Raw genomic sequence first — 27,073 nt, 5'->3', positions numbered from 1 at the left:
TTTGTTTATCCTCATTTGTCTTGCTCTCTGGGACCGCCCAAAGGACTACATTTGGTAGATTGTAGAGATCTGCATGTCTTTACAACTCACTTTGTAATTCAAAATTGCTGTCTTCCCAAATAACAGCCCACAGACACTTCTTGCTGTGCTACTATCCAGAGGGAGTTCTAAAGCTCTGTGACTCCTGCTGAGGTCTGCTCACATTGGGAGGGAGCTCTGTGGGCAGAGCTGAGGGTGCCATCTCTGTAGGATCCACTTTGGTTTAAAATTACTTTCCCAAAGGCACGTCTGCAGATATTAGGGTGTTCATCTGTGTTCATTACATCTTGAATAATGACTCTTAGGTTGCATCAGTCAGCTTTCCCATTTTCTCTACCCATGAAGTATAAGGCATCATAAACAGTGTTAATTTTTCTTATTTCTGTATCCTTTTTCTTCTGTTTCAAATTCTTTGCTTTGGTGTAGTTCTTTCAGAAGTGCTGTATTTACCAGTCTTAGAAGGAATCCCATTCTCATGAAGAACTCTCATCGTGAGTAATTAATTCAAATCGCTGAAGTGTTTTCTTGTTTTGGAGACTTTGGCAGCACAGTGCAGTCGGACAGCATGTGGGCAGATCCCATCCGGCTCACGTGGGTGGGACCTGCCCTTTTCTTGTTCTTGCAGAAGGAAAGGCAGCCAAACGCACCTACCTGCACTGGGCCTGAGGTTTAGGTGCCAACATGGAAAGAGGCTTTAGGCAATCTAAATGGTTTAGGCAAGCCCATGTACTGCTGATGAATTTGGCCTGGCACTTACAGCCTCATCAGAGTTGTGTATGAATGTGGACGCAAAACCAGGATCCCGCCTCTGTGTTATCTGAGGTCAAACTGACACAAGAAAATTCAGTGTTAGTTTTGTATTACTGGGGGAGGGGGAGAGGAGTGCCGACTTATGGGAAGATGGAACTGAAAGTATTCAGTACTGTTTTTGTAGAAACCCATTGAATGTTGGTAGATGTGAGTAGTTTGTTGTCTTAAGAGCACTTCGTTGTCTTAATGTATTGCTATAAGCAGCACTTTCAGTCTCTTTTTCAAATGAAATTCAGGCACTGTAGATTGTTTATCAGAGGAACACAAGATCCAATATTCTTGGCAGACCCTTTCTTTTTAGCAAAGGCATTCTTCCAGCTCGTGTTTCAATACAAATTCTTTGGTCACAGTAAGTGTGGAGCAGAATCTGGAGGCTGGAATTTCTTGAACATGCCAATAGAAATAAAGTTTTAAGGAAGAGTTTGGAGTTTGACAGGACTGTGTGAATGCAGAAGCTGTAAGGGTAGGAAAGTAAAACATGATATACGAAATGCATTCAGGACAGACCAAATGAAAGGGAAAGAGTGCTTTTTCGTAAGCTTGCCTCAAATACCTGTAACCTTACAAATATCAGTCAGCTGGTCTACTTAGAGATATTATAGTTTTTTTTTTTTCCTCTTAATATGAACTGTTGCTTTTGAAATGCAGTTCTAGAGCTCAGACGTAGATTTATATTCCAATTACAAAGAGCAAATAAAATATTTGCATGGTAAGCTTGTATAAATAAACAGACAGAAGTCCAAGTTATAGGATTAAGCACGTGAGCCTGGAATTCTAGGGATTTTCCTTGACTGGCTCTTACACTGAATATTTATTAATATTTTCACATTAGTTTCATCATGGAATGAGCATGATGAGAATTATTTAATACATTGTTTTCTGGGCTTACATTGCAGAGATCAGTACTAGTCTGCTCTGTAGGAGTGTTCAGAGAAAAATAAACACGTTTGGTAAAAGGGTAACGTGATGACACATGAAACTCCTTGCCAATAAAAATGTGAAGTACTGTGGAATGTAGCATTTAAATAGCCATGTTGCCTTACAGAGCTTTGAATGAATTGTATTGTATCAAAAAGAGATGTTGCAGGGGGAAAAACAAACAAAACCCTCTCTCTCCAAAAACACCTGTCCCTCCATCTACAAAGCAAGATTTTATGATGGGGAATGGGAACAGTGAGCAATATGGAGAATACTGCAACGCCTTTTTCCTGTAAATAAAAAGTACAGCCTCACTTGGATAGTGTGCGTATGACTGATGTTGCTTCAAAAGGATATTGCTGAACAAGAATAGATTGAGAACAATGAATGTGACAGCACACCTGGAAGGCCTGTGTGAGAACTGAGAAACCAGTTATAGAAAAGACCGCTGCTATTAAGCTTAAAAAGGAAACGTGCTAGATGTTATCCAGAAACATCTTATGTTGTAATCTCCAATCAGTGTTCTCTGTAACGTTCGTTTCTGTACACAACTTCTAACTTTTTTTTTTTTTTGGTAAAAATAGCAGGAAACCCAGTGCTATTAAAGGCAACATTTTTTCCTCTAAGTGATGAGAATGTAGAAGTCACTGTCAGGAATGAAAAGAGGTTGGGTGCTGAACACTTCTCCAAGAACTGATAGTTAAAGGACTGTGAAGGATATCCCAACCTGTCACAACATTTTATGCAAAGGGTGAAAGTCCTCAAATGTTAGAATTTAACCAACATCCAAATGTCTTTGATAAGCCTTAATGCAGAAAACAGTTTTTAGATTGTCCTGTGAAATGTCACTTCTGGATATTTGGAATATTTCCAAGGTGATGTTTTGGGCTAAACTTCAGTGTTACCCAGTGTTCCTGTATACTGAAGCTTACCATTTATTCTTATCTACAGTATTATTTTTTTGAAAAAGGGATGTTTTAGATTCTATCTGTCTTGAAATCAGTTAGGAGGAGCAGGTAAGCCATGTCTTCCAGATGAAATGAGACTGGCTTAGAAGGGCTCACTTGGAGCTACCTACATGGGCTCTGTGTTTTGTAAATCTCTGCAGACTGTAATAAAAATAGCAAGCTTTTTTTTTTTTTTTTTTCTTTTCCTCCCTCTGTTGTCTCAGATGTGCATGTTTCTTCTGTCGTCAAATGTTTCTAACAGAAATGAAGCTACCTTTTGGAAGGCATTGATTTTTCTTTCATTTTAGGGGGGGGAGAGAAGAAAGATGTTAAAATACTTATGTCCCTCCTAGCTTGTATTGCCGTGTGTGCTGTCCTCTGAAAGGGACTTTCTGAGAGGCAGGAAGCTGCAGACAATGGAGATGTCAGGACAAATACAGACACTTCCCATGGAGTCCAGTTGCATTTGAGAGCTGTAACGGTGTAAAGTAATAATATAACTGAGGAATGAGTGGTGTTAATTAAAGGACAGTAAAATGCATTAGTGGTATCTCTGCTGTCACTTAGTGCAGTTCTGCTTATCCAGTGGTGCGAGATGTGCTGTGCTTTGAGAAACCTCTGATAATGTTGACCTAGAATCAGCAGCTGCGCCAAGCTGCCCTGTCAGGATTTTTGTACGAACAGCAAGAAAAATGAGTTTAGGTCCCATTTCCACCATATATGGAGATGGTAGTGGGAGCAACGGCCCTGTGCCGGGCTATTTACGGATTCCTGAAGTAGCACCGGGCTCCTTGCCAGCATCTGCTACCTAAACCGCCCCTCAGTGCAATGGAGAGAAGCAGCCTGCCTTGTAGGCCCGACCTACAGACACCAGTGAGTGATGCTGAGGGAAAAACCTGGTGACCCAAAGGTGCTTTAAAATGTAGGCTGTGAGCTTGGATGTGCTCCCACAGTTCGGTCATTTCCCCTCTTCATTTGATCTAAAAAGACAGCTAGAGGGACTTAACCTGTTTAGTGTCTGTGAAGCAACGTGAAATTAAGCTAAGCTTCTTTAAGCGTTGTGGTTTTTGGGATGTAAAGCTTTTGCATCTGAAGTTTGTTTCCGTGTCTAGGGACAGAATATATTTTTGTAGTTTATCCTTGCTATAAACTGCATGAAAAGCCAATGGTGTACAGGTATAAGTAGCACTGGGAAGCTGGCAAGTTCTTTAAAACAGCATTTAGTGGAGGCAGAAGTGTGCTAATGTATCAAAAGTCCTGAGTCCTTCTAGCTTCTGAAGTTCTCTGGAGCCTATGATTTCATTTTTGCGGTATTAAGATCTCCTTAATCATACGGATTAAAATGTTTATGAAGGGGTATGTTTGGAAGGATTCTGCATCTTGTAGCTATGATTAATCAAGGAGTGCAAATCTACACAGTGGGAGCTCAGCACAGTGGGAAATGTGTACTAATTGATCTCAGTTTACACATTTTAATTACCCAGCCAGGTCCACATGAAGGCACAGGCAGTTGACAAAACCATCTGCTAATCCAGTTCTGTAAATTTTTTCTTTGCCACTTCTGAGTCACAAGTTGGAATTTTTGCAGGTTTTCTTTTTATTTTGCTAAGCAAGTAAAATAGGAGGTTTTCCTAGCACTCTGGGTCCAAGTGGGTAGATGGATCTGTGCCTGCCACATGAAGTTGTATCTTTCTTGAGATACATAACATGCAGACCCTCTCCTCTAGCAGTTGTCCCTATGAGGTAGAATCTCCTCAGCTGTGTGAAGAAAGGTCAATGTTACAGCTGGGGAACATGTTTCTCAGGATCTTACAAATTTTCTGGAAGGACACTGAAACTGATGGAAATAGTGGGAAACCAGAGTCTCTCCTCCATCTGGAGGAAAGGCTGTCCTAGATGGGAGTTTCCAGTCAAAAGGCTTTAAGCTACAATCAGCAGGTTAGTAGGGGAGTGCTCGAAGTCTGCAAATAAATGTAAATCAGTGCGGACTTGGTCTAAAATAAATGGGTAGGATTATTTATACTAAATTCATAGAAAAGACAGTGAAGGAGGATAAGTGATCGGTCTAAAAGACATCTTCGGTGCCAGTATTGCACTACAAGACAGAGAAAAGAAATAGAAGCTTAATGTGGAAACTGTGGTGAAAAATACTAAGGCAATATCGGAAAGCCCAAGGTAAATAAGATGCCACTACAGAAAGCTATAGTTAGCATAGAATTTCTTGGCAAAATCGCTCTCAGTGAGGGCCATTCGTGTCTCTTTAATAAAATCAGCCTAGCCATAAAGACCTAAAAATAGGTTATTTTGAGCAAGGGAGACAGACGACATAAAACACTACAAAGATACTTAAGCAGGAGGAGTTGGGTTTCCCTGTTGTGGTAACCAATGCATGCCTGTGGTACAAAAAGCGTTTCTGCAATAACATAACATGAAAATTTGAAAAGCTTATGAGAATTTAATGACTCCATTTTTCTAATGCATGCTAGTCATAAAACTTGCAACTAATGTTCTCTGCACCTTGGGGAATACTATGTAGTGCAGCAAAAAAATCTTGATGATGCCACTTGGAGGTGTGCTTTCATTTATGGCATAAATAAATGTGGTCTTTGCAACAATCATTTGGGGGCAGGCTGCAGCATCACCCTGGTGGACGTATGGACGTATGGACATGGTGCCACTGTGGTCCCATGTACCTTTGTGCAGCCCCCACCTCAGCAAGTTGTTGTTCAGTGATGTGTGGGTCACCTGCAGTAACACCAATTTGGATTTATTTGTTGGCCTGATACCAGTGAAAATTTTGGAGGAATGGAAGGGCAAGGGCACAACATCAGAGAGGTTGTGTAGCCTGCTGTGTAAAGAAATATATGGCTGGTTTCAGAGGCTTGCTATCATTCCTTACTTTGGAAGAAAACCAGGATTCTTCCATGTAGAAAATTGTGTCTGCTGCCTAGGATTACATAGATTACGTGCTGGTGCTGAGGTTAGTATAAATATCTGAGTTTAAATCTGCTAAAATATCACTTCACAGACACTTTAGAGGTAGATTTATGTGCAGATTGGAATCTTACCCTAAATTCAGGTATAGAACAGGCCTAGACTTCTGAAACCAAATGTGATTTACTTCCTCAAAGCCTGCCCATTCATTTCCAAACCACTGCACTTGGACATCTGCTCTTGGATTCATCTGGCCCACTTAAAACCCCTGAGTGTCCTTTCTCTGCAAACTACTGAGCTCCTTCCTAGAAAAGTGAAGTGTAATTACAGGAGGACGTTTTTGGATTTAAGATAGCAAAAGAAGTAATCCTGTCATCATGTCATAAAGAAAAGGTAGTATTTCTCCAACTTATTTCTGTCTGGGAAGTAGCTGCTTCTAGAAATTCATTTTCAGTGGGCATTTCTAAGGGCAGTGAAGAACAGATCCCGTTGCTGTGAATGTGCATGCCCTCACTTTCTGCCTTAATAAGGACAGCGCAATCTTTTTAATTGGGAGAGATTCAGGGCAATTGACTCTGCAGTCTGCCATGGAGTACAAACTGGCACCTGAATTTTCACACTGCTACTCCCAGCAGTTGGTAAAAGGCAGCCAGAATATTTCCTCTGTACCCACTGAAGGTGTTGTACCTCCTTCTAGTGAAGCAGATTCCAGTGCAGTGGAAGAAAAGGAAAGCAGGAGGCTTATGACAGGGGTACATGCTTTGTGGCTGCATCAAAAAGCATTAAGAATAGCATGTCTGAAGTTTTGAGTGCGCTTATGTGCTGCTGGGAGGTGTGGCAGCCATCTCTGCACAATCTATTGAAAATAGATGTGAGCTTTCAGAGAGCAATCACGCTTCCAGTGACTGGCTGGTGCAGATCTGAGCCCAAGCTCATGAGTTTGCTGGAGTAGGTGCATGTTAGAAGAGTCGAGCTTTGTTGCATTTGTTGTGGAATGACTGAATTGGAGGTGGTGAAGAGCAAGGGCAGAGCAAGGGTAGAGCAAGTAGTACCTTTATCGTATATATCTAGATGTAAACATAAATTCTGCAGGGCCTTAGAACTGCTTCATCTCCTTCAGTCTTTTTAGCCCCACAGGGTCTGAAAGTTTCTTAGAGTTTCTTGTTGAGAGTCTGTCTGCAAACGTGTGTAAAAGTTCGTGACTCTCCACCTTCCCTTGTTCCTCATTTGTGTTCTCTGGGCTTGTTGCAGATTTGGCTCTGAGTAAACATGCTGCAGCAGCATAGTCACCTCCTCACCTCCTAAAGCTGTAGGGGAATCATGCAGGCTTTGGAGGATTTTTCAGGAGATAAAGCTGTGGGGAAAGAGAGGAGTCAAAGACTGAGGGGGTAAAACAGTGGCAGTTTCTCTTGGCCCTCTTCCCAGACCCTCCCACAGGTGCAATATACACACTTCTCTCTGCTTTTATCTCTTTGATTTCCATCTCTCACCTTTGCCAGAGCAGAACACTGAGACCTAAGGACTAGTCTCCTGTAAAATCTCTTGAAATCTGTGAAATTTCTTCCTTGGAGAAGGCTTGTATTATATCCTATATTTAGTGCATTTTATTGTTTTATAAGTGAAAAAAGGGAAATAATTATGCAAAGTTCCAAAGGCCTGATAAGTAAGGGTTTTGACAGTGGAATCTAACAGTGCTTACAGGCCCAAAGAATTCCAAGTTCAGTTTGCAAATGTAATAAACTGTAAAAGTAAGGTATATGATATAAAGTATAGGTAAGGCATCCACAGGTAAGGCATCCAGACAAGTTCTACTCATGGCCAGGTAACAAAAACCCCAAGCAAGATAAATCGAGGCAGTCTGACCATGCTTAGCAAAGGCATCTATCAGAGTAAAACAGCCTAGCCATCTGTAGCAAATTGCTGCATCTGATCAGTGACCACAGAAATTCAGAAGTTCTGACTGTAGCCAATACTACCTCACAAAATTCATTATTCAAAGAGCATGCTGAAAGTAAAAGTCGCGCTTCATTACAGTTCCAGGTGCCACATTTATCTTCTTGCTTTTCAGAGTGAGATAATGCCATGGTTTCTGAACAGCTGGTATGAGGGACCAGCATTACAGGCTGTACTTTACTTCCTACCATAGGATTAGCTTTATTAATAATTTAGTAAACAGAAATGAAATATCAGATGGATTCTGCTTTGGTCCAAAACAGCTTGCTAAGTAGCATGATCTGGTGTGTGTATGATGGATAGCCAGCCTTGATGTTTTAGAGTCCCAGCACCTGCCATTCCAACAAATTCAGTAATAGCTCCGTTCTAAACCTGTGCTTGAATATTGAGCTGGATACTCAGAAATTGATATGTTTACTTTAGTGGATTGTTTCACCAAATTTGGCCTGAATTATTTGTAAAATGCTATATGGGAAGCTTCTGTGATTCTGTGAAGCGATATATATATATATATATAAATATATATGAATACAATACAAATCTTGAAGCTCAATTGTTTTCTTATGCTTTTAAGAACAAGACCATATGTCCTCTACAACAAAATATAAGAAAATGAATTAATTAGAAATTGAATTTCCCTCCCTGACAAGACTCTGGACTGAGGTAGAATTTTGGGGGGTTAAATTGTATTAGTCTTTTAAACTCAACTTCTGCATTCTCAATGCATTGAATTGATAGTTTTCTCTGTATTAAATCATTTTTTAAAATGGTCTTAAAATGGCTGTGGTTTAAGGCTTCAGGACCTCTTAGGACAGCTGTGTTTTTTATGTTTTCAGACATAAAAAGTGCAGCCTTCATATAAAAAAAGCATAGTGCAAGGAATGTTTCATTTTGATCCCAGGAGACTCTCTAATTGCAAAGATGACTGAACTTCGTACAGAACTCTGTGAGGTCCTGAATAATTGTGGGCTTGTTACAGTGAGTCTGATTCTGCTGTCATACTGTCAGATCCAGAAGGCTTTCACTCAGGGATACGGGCAGGGGTTTGATGCAACATTCACAAAGACAAGAAATGAAAAAGGGTGTAGGTCTTTGGGAAACACTCAGACCAGCAGTGTTGGTCTTTCTCAGTGTATGGTATCTGCACCATTTTGGAATCATAGAAGCATTCATTGGAAGTATTTGGAGATCATCTAGTCTGACTTTCACTTGAAGCAGGGATACTGCCAACAGCAGGTCAGCAGTTGCTTTGTTTAGGCAAGTTTTAGAAAATCTCCTAGGACATAGATGCCTCTCTGGGCAACTGTTCCAACGTGGCATCACCTTCGTAGTGAAAAGGGCTTTTTGGAATACGCAGTTAGAACTTTGCAAGTTGCACTATATTGCTGTTGAGAAAAGTTTTGTTAGGCTATCTCTAAATGCCCTTCAAACAGTTGCAGGCAGCTATTAAGCTGCTCCTTGACCTCCTCTTCACCAGACTAAACAAACCCAGCTCCTAAAGTCTCTCTTTACAGAACGTGTTCTCTTAGGAGCCCTCTTTGAACCCTCTCCAGCTTCTCCACGTTTCTCTTGAACTGATGGGTCCAAAAGTGCTCATTTTATAACCTTTACAGAGTTCATTCTGTAGCCATTACTCATGGAAATTAGTAATTGTGAATACGTGCTTCATTGTTATTTCTCAGTTTGTTTTAATTGAGGGCTGTAAGTTATTCCAGTGGTTTCTTTGGCATTGAGAACAACAATAATAGTTCACACAGTGATTATATATTTTCATCTCAACTTTTTGAAGTTGGTTATCCAAGAGTGTCTTCCATCACAAACCTAAGTAATCAGAAATAAACAGTAATCTAAGCCTCTTATCCCTTCAACAAACATACCCATGCACAAGCTTGTTAATTTATATCATTTGGCAATGTTCACCAAACCCATTATAAGTGTTAAACCTGTTTTAAGTGTGCAAGTGTGAGGTACCTTATCTGCCCTGATTTGCAGCAGGATAGAGGATTTCACTGTAAAAATTCCTTCACAGGAGTTCATAGCTTGTGAGTTCTACCCTTGAAGTGAAGGCTGTAGGAAGGCTGTGAATTTTCTGTGGATTAGCTGCTGTGCAAGAGCTTGTTGTATAGGCGGGTACTAGGAAGGCATAAAGCACCGAGAAGCCTACGCTTTGGTATTTTAAAAGCAAGGGAAATTTGTATAAATATATAGTAACAGTTTCTGCTTCATCGAGGCAGAAAGGAAGATATGTGGGTCCTCAAAGAGAGGTCTCAGTAGAATCCCAAAATCCCAAGGACCATTTAAAGGCCAAATTACACAGGTTTGTCTTTTTGTGTCTTTCACATTGCTTACTCACTTACATTAGTGCAAAGTGAATAAATGAGAACTATTCCAGGGGTCTTTTAATTTACAGTTTTGTGCCCCCTCCACTGAACTGATTGGCTTTTAGGTTTGTCATCTGTCATAACTTGTACTTCCTTTATCTGCAAAGTGAGGTTTCTAATGTTTTCACCATAACCTGAGATTTCACTTATGCTGTCTCAAGCAGTTTTCTCACCAAGAGATTAATATCTCTGTCCTGGCACTTAACTATGCAGATGGGGAAGCTGACACAGAAAGAATTCTGTAGCATGATAATTATTCGTTATGTTTTCACTTGTGAACTGTAAAATACTATCAGTGGCACCAGATTAGACTAGGACAAAGGACAGCCTGTTCTACAAACCTAGTTTTAGGTCAACAGACAGTAGAGTGAAAATATATGCATTTTTGTACATAAGTATGCATGTGTAGGAAATGACATTTAAGTGAAAGCAAAAAGGTCTTGGTTCTGTAAAGCATCAACTATCTCTGACGTTGTAAATATCAGATCTTTGTAGGATCAACCACCACCAGTGTTGACAGTATTTAAAAAAGCAAGAGGAAAAAAGAAGTTGTTTCTCAGTTTTCATCTAGGCTCTTAAATCCTGAGGATGAACTTTCCAAGGGAGTGGAGCCCTCAGCAGCTCTTCCTCCTGCCTTTGGAAAACTCAGTCTCTTCACTCTGCTGTGGTCCCTAAGAGGAATCTGGGTGCATTTGAACATCCTCTTTCCTCTGTGACTGTTGAGCAATTTTAAGAATCTGTCTTTGAGCAGATAAGTTGTCTGAGCTACTAGGGCTGCATGTTCTTGCTCTGTCGTGTTTATTCACAAGTTACTTATTGTCCTGCTGTAGTCTCGTTGTTCTGAAGACTAACGGCAGAGCACTGGTGTATGTGATGGTGTAGGGACTTTCACACCCTTTTTGGTGAAGGCTTATTATGTATAAAGGCTAAAGATCCAGCAAAATTGGATGAACTGTGCTTTTGACACAACTTAGTGACATCCCCTAACCTACTGCCTGCTGACCCAGCTCCCCCGTACAAGCCTCTCAGTGATAAAGCTGAGACTCTTTTCCAGTGTTGTTCATCTTCTGTCCTGGCATGCTCTGCCTGTGTAATTAGATCTCAGTCATTTATTTGTGACACCCCAGTTTGATGCTACAGAACTGAAAAAAGTGTTAGCTGGTGAAAAAGGAGGAGGATTAGAGAAGAGCTCACTTACTGAGGCACTAAGTGGCTGGTTTTATCATGAACCTGTTAACACAATGAACTGATTAGTTTAAACAGTGTAAATTTCACAAGGCTCTTAATTTCCAACTGCTGTTTTGTGTTGCCTAGATTCAGTCACACAGTACTTTCTGCATGCAGGCTGCACGATGCTTAACTTGCAGTCATGGCTTTCCTATTGTTACTAATTATAATAAATATCTTGCAAACTACAAAAATGTTGATGCTAATTCACAGCTTCTGTTTTTCTGGCTGAATGATGTTGTCCTGCAGGGCTTCGTTGCCTAATGAACCACATTATCTTTACAGAGTTATTTCATGGGATCCAACTTCTAAAATTTGTCTCTGAGGCCTACAACTATGGCTTTAGTGATATAATGGGTTGGAAATATTCTTTCTTCCACCCAGAAGAATTGATTGTTACACTCATCTAGTCTACAGGGCTGCTTCAAAAGTGATTAGAATAAAGTACGTGGTGGAAGGCTGAAAGCTGAACAAGGACCCAAGGCTGGGGTAGCACGAGCTTCTGAAATCAGTGTCAGCACTGAAGGCATACCTCCATGGAGCTGGGATGTACCTGTCCCTGCAGCTTTTGCACATGCTAGCTGGAACATGAAGAAATAAATGTTTGCTCTGTATTGGGTTTATGTGGCAAGGCTTTGGTAGCAGGGGGCTGCAGGGGTGGCCACAGTGAGCAGAGCCCAGCAGCTGCCCCGGGTCAGAGCAGAGCCAGCTCCAGCTGCTCCAAAAGGGACCTACCACTGGCCAGAGCCAAGCTATGAGCAAGCCATGCAGACTCTTAACCATTTCTCTTTTAAAGTTTGAGCCTTTTTTCACAGGCTTTGCTGAGGTTAATACACGTTTGCACCGCTTTTTGCCATAATGATGCTTCTGATTTTATATTACCTATGGACACATTTCAACCATTTGAGGCTTTTCTGCATATGTTCACCATTCTGGCTCAAGAACCATGCAAATCTAGTCCTGTATGTGTGCAGTAAAATGCATCCTTTCTTTCTATTTTTATCATTTCATACTTCCATCTCCCCCACCTCCCATGCTGCAGAACATAATCAAGGCAGTGCTGTGCATTTCAGAGATGAACAAGTTAAGACTCTTCTGGTGAAAACTAGCATGGATCCACTTTGGGACCTGTAATTTGGTCCTTAACATGATGTTTTTTCCAATGTACCTATAGTTGTTAAAATGCCATAGATATATTCCAGGCTGAGCAGCTTGGTGCTTCGAAAGACAGGTAGTTTGGTCAGAGTGGGGACTCCAGCTCTGAAGACAGTGGTACTGATGGGATTCTAGAAATGTGTATTCAGCTGTCTGTGTCTAGAAAAGCTCAAAACCCAAGTTTTTGGATAATGTTTAAGGTCTTGCTTAGAATTTGGGGTCATGCATTCTTGTCCATCCAGTGTCAGATCTGCAAGAGTAGCAGCCTCGGATCTGACCCCAGCTTCAGAGGGGTTTGACAGCTGTGCTGTAAACCTCCATACAGATCAGGGACCAAAAAGTCTACTTTTTGTTTAGCTTAACTCAGATACATCCCTTTTAGATGAAGAAAAAAATCTGGGAAGTCAGCAGAAGACAGTGCAGGATGTTTATCACTGCTGTTGTGCTCTGTGCTTTTGTTCTGCACTTTTGGCCCTTTCTGATGCTCTGGTTCCCCAGGCAGGCTGGGTCCGTGCAGCCGTGCTGTGTGAGTGCGTGGGCCTGCCTGTGCTACCACACAAACTCGACAGAAGGGTAGAAGCTTCAGAAATGATTGAAAGTGGGCTGGTGTGTACAGAAAAGCAAGCTTATACGCTGTCTGACAATGGAAAAGGCGCAGTGTGAGCTGAGAGCCTCTCAGCCCTGTCATCAGTCAGCAGTGACATTTCAGAAGTTTTAGTATTCAGAGTTTGGCTCTAAAGCTTTATGAGTAAAGAGGAAATGGATACACATGAGAGAGAGGGGGAGAGAGGATTTCCAGGCAGGTGAATCTCAAGGCAATAAAGATGAATACAAAATGGATGGGACTGACTCCAGTTAACATATTATTCTATTAATAAATCAGCATCTTAAACTCAACAGATGGAGTACTATTTTCTGTACGCAGTGTTTTTTTTTTTTTTTTTTTTGTTTTCCCCACTGATTAGGATGTTAGTGTCAGTTCTTTTAAGAACTCTTATGTAAGGTATATTCTTTTTATTACGGATCATAATGGTCGGATATTCTTTTTTTTTCCTTGTTTGCCTGTAAAAGGATGCCTAATGTATCTAATGTAAAAGGATGTCTAATATATTCCTTTGAGGGGAAAAAAAATCTTCACTTTATAACCTAACTAAGAATCTAACTAACTAATTTTCAGTAGTTTGAAAGAGAAGTAATAGTTCATGTGCAGTGTACCTTGTCTGTGACCGTGTATTTGTGGATGCCCCATCTCTGGGAGTGTTGAAGGCCAGGCTGGATAGGGCTTTGAGCACCCAGGTCTGGTGGGAGGTGTCCCTGCCGTGGCAGGGGGGTTGCAGTGGTCAGTGAGGTCCCTTCCAACCCAACCCATTCTGTGATTCGTTCTGGGATGTTTCCTTACATACTCATTCTATGGTCACCTCTGCGTAAGTGTAGCCTAATAGAGTGCAGTGAACAGCAGCCTTCTGCTAGGCAGTGTTAGAAAATATTAAACAGTAAATGTTGATACTTCTGATTATGGTGGCTTTCAGAGCTTTTCATTTAGCCCTACCTCATGGCTTTCATTGCACCTTTTAAAAAGGCTCAAACTATGTGGAATATTCTACTATAACACTGCTTTTAAGGCCACACGAATTACAGTATTTACGAAAATAAAAAATGATGAATTGCTGTTTTTCATTGGGCATCATGACATACAGGGCTGGGTTTTAGAAATACCATCTTTTAATCTGTAGTAACGATAATTCTGCACACTGAATGTATGTAATTTAGCTCTCTGGAAATGTTCAGACTGCTATACTGAGTCACAGTCCAGACCTCAGTATTTGCTAATTTGAGCTAGGCTAACACTTGGCACCCTGCTCTGCGCAGAGAATCAAGAATGTCTCTGTGGTCAGCTATGGCTCTCGTGCAGTGACACATCTCTGGCAGCAGTAGCAGAGCTAGCGTGCCAAGTTAGGAATTCACCTGTGTCTGGATGGCAGAGTTGTGCATGCCCCAGTACTTGAGGCTTTGAAGCATTCTGAGGTTTGCTGGCGATGATGCATCTTGGCAAATGAACAGCAGTGCACTAGCACCAGCTCAGAGACCTGTTTATGCCAGAGTAAGTAAAAGTCTGGAAGTCCCTCTGTCCAAGTATGAAATCCTAGTGCTCAGACAGAGAGCTTGGGGCACCATTTCTTTTTATCTTCTTCTTTGTTTCTTGCAGATGTATATAAATTGCAGCAACCTTCTGGAAAAATTTTTAAGAACTTTCTGATGCTAACAGGATTTTTGTATTTCCATGGTGGGTTTCTCACTTTTGCTGTTTTTGGGAAAACTGCTGTCAGCTTCCTTCACGTTTCATAAGTGATGGTTGGGTTTATACTGCTAGCGAGGGAGAAGATTTCCTTATCAGAGTACAGGCAGGACGTGGGTCTGTTACAGAGCCTACAGAAAGCTGCCATAGGCAAAAGCTTTGTAATACATCAGTCCCACTGCCAGAATAATCTGTGTAATGTTAAATCCTGAGATATTGCTTAGATCTACCCTGATCAAGCCTGTTAACTTACAAATCTGCTCTTACTTGCAGCAGAACTTGGACAGCAGTGGGCATGGGCATGCAGTGAGGCAGGTGGAAAGGAACAAAAGGAAAAGATAGGAAATTCCCAAACTTTTACAGTTAAGATTAGTAGTGAATGCATCACCATTTCTTTGTGTTGACTGCCTGCTGTTTTCAGTGCTCTTTCTCTGCACAGTTTTCCTCCCATCCCTTTCCCCTCAGCTGTAGCGATGAGACAGATACAGCCTCATATGCCTTCATCTTCTTGGTGCTTGTATTCAAGTGGTTGCATTTCTCCATTCCTCCCTAGCAGTGTGTGTGTGTGTGTGCACATTTCTGTCTCATCTCTCCTTCCCCCATTCTGTGCTCTGTGTGTATGTATGTGTGTATATATATATATATATATATATATATACAGTGATGTGCTATCTCTGCTGATGTATGTAGAAAAACCACATATACAATGTATTTTATAACATCAGAATTGGTCTCTCTATATGTGGGTATGCATATTTATTTACATATAACAATATGTATGCAGGATGCCTAGTACCCTGCACTGTACACAAATCTTGGTATGGTCTTTTTTAGAGTGGAAATAGCGCATTCTTCACTTCTACCTGGCCCATCAGACTCTGTAAGGAAAGCTTTTTAACTACAACAAAAAATGGCTTCATGAAATTCTATTAGGATCACCTGTGCTTTGAACCGTTAAAAACTGTCATTTCTGTTGAATGTTTTCCTCGGGAGATACTTGGAATATGTTAAAATAATATCTAGACAAAAAAAGTAGCAAGAATAGCATCTGCTGTGCTTGGAGGACTGAGAACATGGATCTGAGTCCAAGCTGCAGGTCACTGCCTTCCCCTACTGACGTGCAGGCTGCAATGTGAAAAGTTCATGGTGCAGACTACTGCTGAAGAAGGGGAGGAAGCAAATGTTATCATTAATAGTTAAATGTTTTCTTGTAGCAGAACCAGTCTTAGAAATATATAACAAAATCCCCCATAGAAAAGACTTCACATTTAATATAATTACTTCTTAGTTAGGAAACACCAGTGCATTTCTGATGTGTGCAACTCAGTTCTTGTCACCTCTGCAAATGCTTTATGATGCAGCCTTTGGATTTTAATACCCCTAGCAACAAACTATTTTTTTTCCTTACAATGTGGTTATCTCTCTTACTGCACATTAGACACAAGACTAAAAATTGCTTTGTCTGTGCTACTAATCTATGGCCAGTACACAGAGCACACTGAGCATGCTGATTTCATCCACGTTGCTGGCTATTAAAAAACACTTGCTGCTGAGATTCAGAGCTCTCACAGGACATGGTAATTGGTTTTATATATGTGAAAACTGCAGGAGGGAAGCAAGGAACTATTTGTTCTCCATGCCCATGTTGGATAAGGCAAGAACTGCTGGCCTTAAAATTGCAGCAAGAAAGATTCAGATGAGACTTCTGGCAAAACTTTCCAAAGGCAAGAGCAGTGAAGGACTGGGGTAGTTCGTGTGAGCAGACTGCACATTCTTGGAAGTTTTTAACAGCTTAGATAAACATCTGTCAGGAATGACCCAGAATTGATTCGTATCTTGAGTGGTGCCCCTTCCAGTGCTACAGATTGAAGTTTTTTGCTTAGAGGAGCTCATCTGGAGATAACTGATGTTGAAGTGAGCTGGCACGTAGCCAGCCCTGCTTGTGCCTAGTACATCTGGACTGCTTGGAGGAAAGCTTGGGCTTGTAGCAAGGCACAATCCAAGAGCTTAATCTTCATCTGCAGTACATCTCCAGAGCTTTACCTATAAGCCTGTGCCTGCAAACATGCTTGCATTCAAGTGGTGTGATGGCAGGGGAGTCTGGCTTGGACCTCTGCTTGACTATTAGCCTTTTTATATTTGTTAGGATTACTCTGGCTGCTGTAAACCTGCATTTTCCAAATTTTGAGAGTTTGGTTGCAAGTGTTCTTTTCAATATAGTATTTTTTTTCAATATGTTTTGCCACATAGATATCAAGGCTTGATACTCTACTGTATTTGCACAGTATTTTCCTTCCTAGGCAGTTCCATTAATTTCAGCTTTTGCTGTTGACTACAGTGGATGTAACCAAAGCACAAGGTTTTGCCTAGCAGCAATAAAGAGTGTAAAGTGACCATAATCCCAGTCACAGAGTGTGCTTTTAAAATCATGAGCACACATTGTTATAACCCTTACTGTCTTATTTTTGAATTCATTCGTTGTAGTTTTTTCTCTTTTGTTATCAACGAGGAAGATGCTTTCTATAAAAATGCATCTCTCTTAGTATTGGAATGGAAAGGGAAAAAAGAGTCAGTAAGTACATGTGAAGAACAATTTTATGTCTACAAGTTTTACCTCAGTGCTGCTTTTTGACCAAGCTTTACTCTGAGTTTCTAGCTGCAGGTATAAACCGACCAGCAATTAGCAGAGCCCCCAATGTAGGTGTACAAAGGAAACGGAAGTCCAGTCCAAGCTAACAGACTTCCCATGTGATCCTGCCTTCTTTGGGGATGCTCTGAAGTAACCATAGTGCATGTGTATAAGTTGAAATGAAGGTTTGCTGGAAAACTGACGATGGAATCAGAAAAATACTTATATGTGTATTTGTTTGCTAGCTTGCTTTAGCAATCAGGCATTTAACTGAAAAACAACAGCATCCAAAGCAAAAGTTGGGCAGAAAGAGTTGAAAGATATGATAATCTTTTAACAGAAAATCATATGAAGTGCAGGAGAAAAGAAATGAAAATACAATTCTGCCAACTGCTTTTTGCTGCTGTTCTCTAAGCACAGCTCTGGGAGTGATGTGGTTATGTGAGAAGCTGTGGCTTCTTGGAAAATCTTTGTCTGAAGACTGAAAATCCAGAAAGCAAACAGAAAGGATGGCAAACATTAGTTAAGAGTGCTTTTAGGCTTCTTCTCATTAGTTTTTTAGGGAACTTGCCCTATTCTATTCTGATTCCTTGAAAACAGCATTTTGGAGCTGTTATAACAAGGAATGTACTTAAAATATGTTTTGGAACAGAAAAATGATTTTAAGCCTATATATGCATTACTGGCAAAGGATATCACATATTCCTATAATCTACACGGTGGGGGGAAGGTCCGTGTCTGCTTTGGCAAGGACTATATATATCTTAAATCTTCTGGGACATGAAGGAAGACATACTTAAAATATCATGGGGAAGAGATGTCAAAGGTATTATTTCTTGAAGGAGGCTGGGGCCCCTCTTAGCAGGCAGATTCATGTGTTGATTAGGTTTTAGGCCCTTTAGCCCAGGTTTCAGGATGCCTTTCTTCCTTTCTTCCTGTCAGGCACACAGCTGCTCAGTTAGCCAGCATGGTAAGTGCATGCCTCCTTCCCTGTTAGAGCCTGTGAGTTGTGGCTATACGTTGTGGGCAGGACGAGTCCCAGCTCAAGACTTTTAGGGAACAGCAGCAGCTTCTTTGTGCGTTGAACTTGGAGGGCTGACCTGACTGAAATCATGAGCGGGGAAATGCTTGTTCACTTGCTGTAAGTTACGGGATTTCCAGCCCTCTTCTCTGATCAATTCTCTCTCGCAGGCAGGAATGGCAACTCCTGAAAACCCCGAGCAGCTGATCATTGCCCTGGAACCCGAGGCTGCCTCTATCTACTGCCGAAAGCTTCGCCTTCACCAGATGATAGACCTGAGTAGCAGGGCGCCTGTCAATGGCTATAGCCCGAGTGACACAATTGGAACTGGATTTACACAGGGTACTACTTCTATTAACTCACTTCTTAGTTTCTTACATCTATGTTTGCTTTGTCCATGAGGGCTGTTTTCTAACCATGTCTTGTTGTCTCTGCTGTCTTGAAATGTATCAGGCTAGCATCACTTTGCTTTATATACGCTAATTTGCTGTTTAGGGTAATTAGGCAAGTTCAGACATTGATCCAGCAGACGTGTGTGCACATGCTTGGATTTTAGCATGCAGGTAGCTTCACTGCCTTGCCTATACTGGGATGTTGAGGGAGGTTAGGAGAGGCGTAGCATTTTCACATCAGTATTTTCTGCCTTAATAAAAAGTAATACTTCACATTGGATTATTTTTATTTAACTTTGTTGGAAACAATTATGTGTTCAATTAGCTGCACTATTGAAGCAATGTTAAATTACTGGATCTCACTGAGACTTTTAGTCTGAGGTGTTCTTCCAGAGTTTTGGCAGATGCTTTATGATATCATCTTTATGAAATACCATTAAGTACTTCCAACACTCAGCAGAACACACAGTACTGGAATACAGCAATGAATTTATCTACTTGTGTAGAAGTGAAAATAGATACGGAAATTTTGATTTATTGACCTGTGATCTGTTACTCATATCAGTGTTTGAAGATTGATTTACAAAGATTTTGGGGCATAGTATCCTGTCTAAGATTGGAAGGGGGAAAAAAAAAAAGACAATAATGAAACAATGTGGTGTCATGTTAGCATAGCATATTTTCTGTCTGCATGAATTGTAACAGTTGCACTGATACAAATGCCAGTGTGTCAATCTATCCCAGAAGGAATTTTTCAGAATAATTTGCATTTTATCGTATTTACTAGGTCAAAACAATACAGGCACATGGAAAACTGTGCCAGTAAACCTATTCCTGTACTTACCAGATTGCCTTTTTTCTTAGGCCAAGTCATTACCCTGTTTTCTCATGCCTTGCCTCTCCCAGCTAGCGCTTGTCAGATGTGTTCAGTGTTATGGGGGCCTGTGCCGGGCACAGGGCACAATCCCTTCAGGGGCCCCACATGTTCTCCCCCTTGTTCTCCTTCTGAACTAGTCCAGTTCCATGAACTTGCTTGCTACATGGGGATTTGTCTCCAAAAAATAAATAATCAAAAAAAAAAAAAAAAAAGCTTGTTTGGTTAAGGTTTTGAAGCTGGACAGAATCTGGCAGATCGTGGGTTTCTGCTAATGGGTACCATTCTCTTTCTTGACTTTGTAAGGTAAAAGCTATTGGGGATCAGAAAGGTTTCGTGTCAAAATTAATGAAAACAAAGTTTGGAGTGAATTAATTTGGGGTTAGAATTAAAATTTCATAAAGGCATGGCAGGTACCCAAGACAAGCTGAGAACAGCTTAAGGAGAAAAGCCCTTTAAATATAAACAGAGAGAAGTTCTCCAAGGACTGTATTATTGCTGCGAAGCCAAAACAAAAATTTTACTGTTCACAGTAGCCAGGGTAACTTTACTTCAGTTGTAGCTAAAGACTGGCTCTTGTGTTCACTTTTAGCCCACAGAAGGGAATGAAAGGACTCCCATTGACTTCTGTGGGCTCTGTGTCCATTGCTTGGACATACTACTTGTTCTGTCTTTCAATCCTTTGTCATTTAAGCTGCTGGTGTGAGATGGTAAGTCAGTACCATGAGGCTAACAGCTTGCCTGCATCATAGGGTCTTCGTGAAATGGGCATGGGTGGAAGCCGCTGGTCTCTTCCTGATGATAGGCACTGTAGAAATTAGAAGCAAAATGCAGTCAGTGATTTGCCTGTGTTATTTTCAGAAAGAATGATGTCTTCGTATATTACAGGATATCTCGGTTCCTCTGTAGTATTTTATGGAAGTGCCTTTGAATGGAAGTGACACAGGAAATGATTTTTTTGATCATCCAGTTGCACAGGTTGTTTAAGAAGTATAATAGCAAAGGCTCTCACTATTCCACTTTCTCGTTGTTTGCATCTTTAAATGCCTAAGTAGAAATTAAGTCTTGTGAGTTTTTTTATTGTTATAATATTACAGACTGTGTTATTTTTAATTGTTATATATTTTAAAAATGCTGTGCAAGTGTCCTGTATATGTTTATAATAGGCCAAATCTTAGTTATTAGGACAAAATGTAATTGGGTTGCTTATAGAAGAATGGCAGTGCTTTGCAGGCTGTCACATAAACCCAGGATTTCTTTAAGTAAAGGTTGAAAGTTACTGGTCTCCTGATCTGTCATCTGCCTGAGTTACTGGAGGGTCCGGCTTGATGATCACTGTGAGAAGTTCTGAACCTGTGAAGCAGTGTTTTCAGATGCTTGCTTTGAGACAGGCAGATGTCCTGAAAGGCTCCCGAGACGTTTTTGCCGGAGCACCCCAAATCTGTCGCCCTGTAAATGCTGGCTTTTTGCTGTGAGGAAAAGCTAGTGGCGGAGCGGGGCTGCCGCCTGCTGGTTGAGTGTGCGCCCAAGCCTGGCATGTCCTATGCCAAGTAAAATAAAGGATTACGAAAAAGGACTTGTCTGTGGCTTTCATACTAGGTCATTTTTTCTAATCCAATGTGTATCAAGGAAGAAAAGAAAATCCAAAAAATGTTTTTTTTTTTTTTTTTTCCTTCTTTCTAGGAGCAATGCTTTAATGTTCCTAATTCTAATGCAGTATTTCTTTTTCCATTTGTTTTAAGAAGTGATACATAGAGATCTATCAACATACTTGTACTTGTTTTCTACAGCATATTATATCAACTTCTTCCTGCTTTCTTATACTCAGTAATTTTCTCTCTGTCAATGACTAGCTAAGGAACACGTCCGTCGTAATCGACAGAGTCGCACCTTTTTGGTGGAAAATGTCATAGGAGAGATCTGGTCCGAACTGGAAGAAGGTAGTGTCCTTTCTTGAATAAACTCTGCTCTCACGGGTTTTATATTGCAGGCAAACATTGTGTTTCCCACAAATCTGCTGTGTGCTGCATTGTTCTATGAATGATTATAAATAGGAAAAGAAGCAAACAGAAGTGCATGTGTGGCTCTGAGTTGCTAAGGCTGAGCTGCAGTTCTGTATCCTCTAACAAAAAAGAGTTTTTTTCAGGAGATGGCAGAAAGTAACCAAGGTTTTAAAATACAACAAGAATATTTCCTCAGAATAGATTTTGTAAATACACTGTAGTATAAATTTGGTAACCCCCTAGAATGTACATCAGCAGCACGAGCAATTCCACTAATATCCAATTTTCATCTGTGCTAAGCCAATGGCTTTTGACACTCAAATTTTGTATTTGTTATCAATTGCTGCTAATAAATATCAAGTTTTCAGTGTAGACAGTCATAACTTTCCACAAGTCATTATCTCTTATTTTTATTATGCCCCTGAGAATTTTTCGTTGCAGTATGTTGTTGTGATAATATTAATGTAAATGTCATTTGCCTATTCCTTTGTCAAACCAGGAGACCGGTACATTGTTGTTGACAGTGGAGGAGGAACAGTGGATATGACTGTCCATCAGATCAGGCTCCCTGAAGGACATCTTAAGGAGCTATACAAGGCAACAGGTAGGTGACACTTCCACTGCTCACTTCATTTATATAGTTTTTTGACCTGTCAGTGAAGGAAGTTCATGTCTTTATTATTCACTACATTTCACTAACAGTTTTTCCTGGAATCAGACCAGCATTCAAAATTAGTGTGACCTAACTGTTGGTCAGCAGAATGGGGTAAAACACTTCATGCTTCTGACACTTTGGGATGGTAAACCTCATTTTGTGAGGATAAGAAAGTGCCATCTTGCATCATTGCAACTTTATTGCAATAAAGTGCAATTCCTTTAATGATATTCCCTTCCTGAACTCCAAATCCCCTCTGTCTTTGTCTTTGCTAAGCTGTTAACCACACAAGACAGCCTGCTAATTGTTGCTGTGTCTCTATACCGAGTTAGTCTTCATCTGTATCATTCATCGCTGAGTGTTCTCGATCTTGGTAGCTGTAAGACTATGTCAGGAAACAACTTAGTAAGAGCAAGCGGGGACACTGTACATCTAGTACGTCAGGTCTATCTACTCCTCAACATAAGCCCAACTCACATGTATGGATAAGAAGGCAGTTTCCTCTGCTTGTAATAAAAGTGTTTCTGTTTTATGGTGGTAGCATTACACAGTGTAGGTGTAAAAATGAGACAAAGGTAAGATTATGTTCTGTATTAGACAAACTGTTATATTTAGAAAAGATACCTCTTTCTTTGGACCTTCTTCCATGACAGTCCTGGTAGTGTCAATCTGGTGTGTATTTGGTCTACTTGAAATATATTAAGAAGTTCAGGATATTAAAGCTGTGTTTTGTTTGTAATGCAGGTGGGCCATATGGTTCCCTAGGTGTGGACTATGAATTTGAAAAGCTCCTGTGTAAAATATTTGGAGAAGATTTTATTGAGCAATTTAAAATCAAGCGTCCTGCTGCCTGGGTAGATCTGATGATAGCATTCGAGTCCCGTAAACGGGCAGCAGCTCCAGACAGGACCAATCCACTAAACATCACCCTGCCTTTCTCCTTCATTGACTATTATAAGAAGTTTCGAGGCCACAGTGTAGAACATGCCTTGAGGAAAAGCAAGTGAGTAGATGATTATACTCAAATGGGTGCAGAATTAACGACTGTTTGCAGAAACAAGTAATGAAAATATCTTAGTTGCATTTAGACTGAAAGACAATAATATAAAAATGCAATATAATGATGAGAAAATGGGATTGCCTGAAGTGCAGTTTCCAAAATGCAAAGTTCCATCTGTTGCAGAAGTTTTCGATACAATACTTGCACTCTCCTGGTATTGTTTTCCATGACATTTATTTGGCCACCAGTGTGTCATTTCACTGAATTCGACTATATATTTTGACTCATATATGCTTACATGTTAATTAGGGAGGTCAGAAAAAATAGAAAATTTGATGTCTAAAAGTTAGTTACCTGGAATCTAAATTTTTAGAGGCTTGGGCTCTGGAAGGAATTCAGGATCTTAAGTGAGATGCGTAAATATTTCTATAGCTTGGGGAAAGTTATGAAAGTTTTTCTTCAGTGAATGTTGAATGTGGAATTCAGGCTGAAACTCCCGCAACTCTTCCTATACTTATTGGTAAATGTACTTCAAGCCTAAAAGACTTAGATCAGAGTCACTTCCTAAATGAAACTGAGGTTTTGAAGTTGGTAACAATTTCTGGAAATACTACTACCCTTCAGAAGACTGTCTGCTTCTTTTAATAGTCTTAGTGATGAATCTTAGAGAGAATGCCAAATGTTTCCCCCCAAATAAACTGAAACTAGTAGAATAACAGGTGACATAGAACATGTACAAATGAAAAGGAAATTACCAAGCTATATGGATGTGCATCATTGGTGGAATAACGTAATACCTGTATTCACTTAACAAACATTATTCCTTATCAGATACTGTGCTCCTTTCTGTCTCCTGAGACTTCCTATGCTTGCTTGTTTTCCTTGCTTGTTTCCAATGGCTTTGGCCTGCTACTGCTGTAATCTAAATGTTGTCCGTCTGGGGATGAATTGGTGCTGTTTCAGATGAGCAAACACAGGGTTGACTGCCAGCTGTTTCAGAAGGCAGCTGAGCATTTGTAATGGTACAGGAGGCAATCAGGCAAAGAAAACAACAATTAAACAAGCAAAAATAACAATTATCCGTGGAAATTGTATATTGCTCCATTTGGTATGGGCCTGAGGTTAGGTGAGACACTTTCTTCCAAGCAAGCTACATGCCGATTCTGTAAACTCATTTGTTTATTTATGTGGTGAGTCTTATGATAACTTGGCTGTTTCTATACTCTTTTAATGTCCTTTCTAAATGTTTTTCTGCAGTGTGGATTTTGTGAAGTGGTCTTCCCAGGGAATGCTGAGGATGAGCCCAGATGCAATGAATGCACTCTTCAAACCCACAATTGACCAGATTGTTCAACACCTTAGTACGTATCTGTGTGTAATTCCATTTTCTGGCTGAGCTAAGACTGAAGTTTGGCTTACCTGTTTTAAACCAGTAACTGGAGTTACTAGAAAGTGTTTAGGAAAGTAATTTCAAGTAAGGAACATCACCATAACACATCTTACTGCCTAGTTCTAGTTCTAGTGCTGTTTTTTGAGTGTGATTCAGTCCCATTGCTGCCTAAGCTTCAATTATTCTATATATAAAGGGCTACATGCTTTCAGAAGGCTGAAGTGCACTGAGAACCCAGATCCTACTTTTCTTTTTCTTTTTCTTTTTTCGGGCAAGAATAAAACAATGCCAGAGACATAACTATTACATGATTGTTACTGTTATTAAGGCCTCTAGTTCATTTCTCACCAGTGGAAGAACTTAAAGTCACATTTTTCATGACTGTTCAAATCACTGAGATCTGTAAACACACAAGTAATAAATGATGCAGCATGGTATAAGAGTTTCCAGGCATGGCTTAAGCAGCAATGGATTTATTTATCCAGCAGTGGAATATGACATAGGGTTATTGGGAAAATTATTATTTAAACTGTCCCTCATGGAAGATTGGATTTGTATCAAAGAGAGTATAATACATGTATTGAGTGAAATATTGCTGTTGTACACATTACAAAGAACTAATCAAATCAAATTTGGAACAGAATATCCGGCTTTACTCAGTCTGTGTGAGGTATTGTTGGGTAAATTTGAGAGGCCACAACTGAGTAAGACAACTAAGACAGAACAGCTAATATGTGAGCAGAGAGGGAGAGGCCTCAAATTGTGATTGTTGTGACAGATACCTCAGTCATACAGCATTAGTTATATGAACTGAGTAAGGGTGAGCCTACAACTGAACTGTATGATTTTCTTGAAAGTAGGGGATGTGGACTTAAGCTAAGAGAACATCTGTAAAAATGTAAGGAGGCATTTTGCAGATGGTACGTGTTGCAGTTAAGACGGTAGAGTCAGAAATAAAAAGTGAATTTAAAACGGGGTGACTTGTCTGGAATGCTATAAAGGGGATGTGGTTCCATTAGATTTGGGAATATCTCACTGATACTTGCAGTGACAAGATGATTGATGTCTGTTTCCCTGCCACCAGTAATCTGACCAGCAGAATTTCTTTGCAAAAAAATCTGTGTCCCCCTTGACTGCTACAAGCTAAATAAAAGTTCTGTTTAGAAAGCATAAATGCTACATCAAATATATTTTGTGCTTTGAGGTAAGTTTTCACTCACAGTTATTGTCCCAGTGAAAAAGAATATAGAAGAGACGTCAGAAGTGGAACTAGTGTATGCTGAGGGTGGAAGTATTATGTAGCAGTTTCAGATCTTGTGCATGTGCATGGAACGTTCAGTGCACTCAGACATAAGGAGCTTTGCATGCTTTGCTTTGGCACAGTGATTTTTTCCTTATTGAATGGGCTCTGTTTCTGTATAGGCGATGTGTTTGATAAGCCAGAAGTGACCAATGTCAAGTTTCTGTTCCTGGTGGGTGGCTTCGCTGAATCCCCCTTACTCCAACAAGCTGTCCAGAGTGCTTTTGGTTCGAGATGTCGAGTCATCATTCCTCAGGATGTGGGGCTCACTATCCTCAAAGGAGCCGTCCTCTTCGGTCTAGACCCTGCTGTCATCAAAGTGCGACGTTCGCCTCTCACCTACGGTGTGGGTGTGCTGAATCGGTTTGTGGAAGGGAAGCATCCACCAGAGAAGCTGCTAGTCAAAGATGGCACACGCTGGTGCACTGATGTCTTTGACAAATTTATCTCAGCTGACCAATCCGTAGCCCTTGGAGAAACTGTGACACGCAGTTACACACCTGCCAAGCCTTCTCAGTTAGTAATAGTGATCAATATCTATAGCTCAGAACAAGATAACGTCAGCTTCATCACTGAATCTGGAGTGAAAAAGTGTGGCACCCTTCGCCTGGATCTCACAGGGACTGATACTTCCGTGCCAAACAGGCGGGAGATCAAAACACTTATGCAGTTTGGGGACACTGAGATCAAAGCCATGGCCATTGATGTTGCCACCTCGAAAAGTGTCAAAGTCGGTATCGATTTCTTAAACTACTAACAGATCACATTCCCCACCATGGCCTGTTTGTGAGACTGATTGTCCACTATTCCATTTTTTTACTTTCATGTGTCATGTAATCATCTTGAATTTCAGCAGGCTATATGAGAACAGCTAGTAAGGTGGGGTATGTCATGGTTGTGCCCTTGGATAACCAAAGGCTGGTTTTTAAAAGACCCTTAAAAAGTTTGGGGAGCAAAAGTTCCAGAGGTAGTAAAAGTTCCTTAGTTGTTCAAGCATGCTTAAAGATCTACCTTTATTCAGTAAATACTGATTATTATTGCATCCTGAAGATTAGTTAAAAAATACAATATCATAATCTCTTTGCCTTGTTCTTGTACTTCTTCCTTTTCCTCCAAAGAAAAATTTGCTAACCCATGTGGTTGTTGTAG

General features: G+C 40.4%; 1 protein-coding gene across 1 annotated transcript in view; it reads left to right on the top strand.

Annotated features, from left to right (window-relative positions):
- The window catches only part of HSPA12A (heat shock protein family A (Hsp70) member 12A), a gene marked incomplete at its 5' end in the record, with an annotated part of 56,593 nt that extends 29,764 nt beyond the window's left edge, over positions 1–26,829 (top strand). Inside the window, 6 exons of the mRNA XM_084290223.1 lie at positions 18,481–18,652; positions 21,430–21,516; positions 22,079–22,183; positions 22,979–23,237; positions 24,492–24,595; positions 26,047–26,829. Of these exons, the coding sequence (XP_084146349.1) occupies positions 18,481–18,652; positions 21,430–21,516; positions 22,079–22,183; positions 22,979–23,237; positions 24,492–24,595; positions 26,047–26,681 (1,362 nt within the window). The 3' untranslated portion in view covers positions 26,682–26,829. The remainder of the gene's footprint in view (positions 1–18,480; positions 18,653–21,429; positions 21,517–22,078; positions 22,184–22,978; positions 23,238–24,491; positions 24,596–26,046) is intronic.
- Positions 26,830–27,073: the final 244 nt, after the last annotated feature.

The sequence above is a fragment of the Netta rufina genome (genome assembly GCF_964035555.1).
Source record: "Netta rufina genome assembly, chromosome: 7".
NCBI lineage: Eukaryota > Metazoa > Chordata > Aves > Anseriformes > Anatidae > Netta > Netta rufina.
Note: the sequence above shows the minus strand (reverse complement) of the source record. Positions and strands in the feature narration are given on the sequence as shown.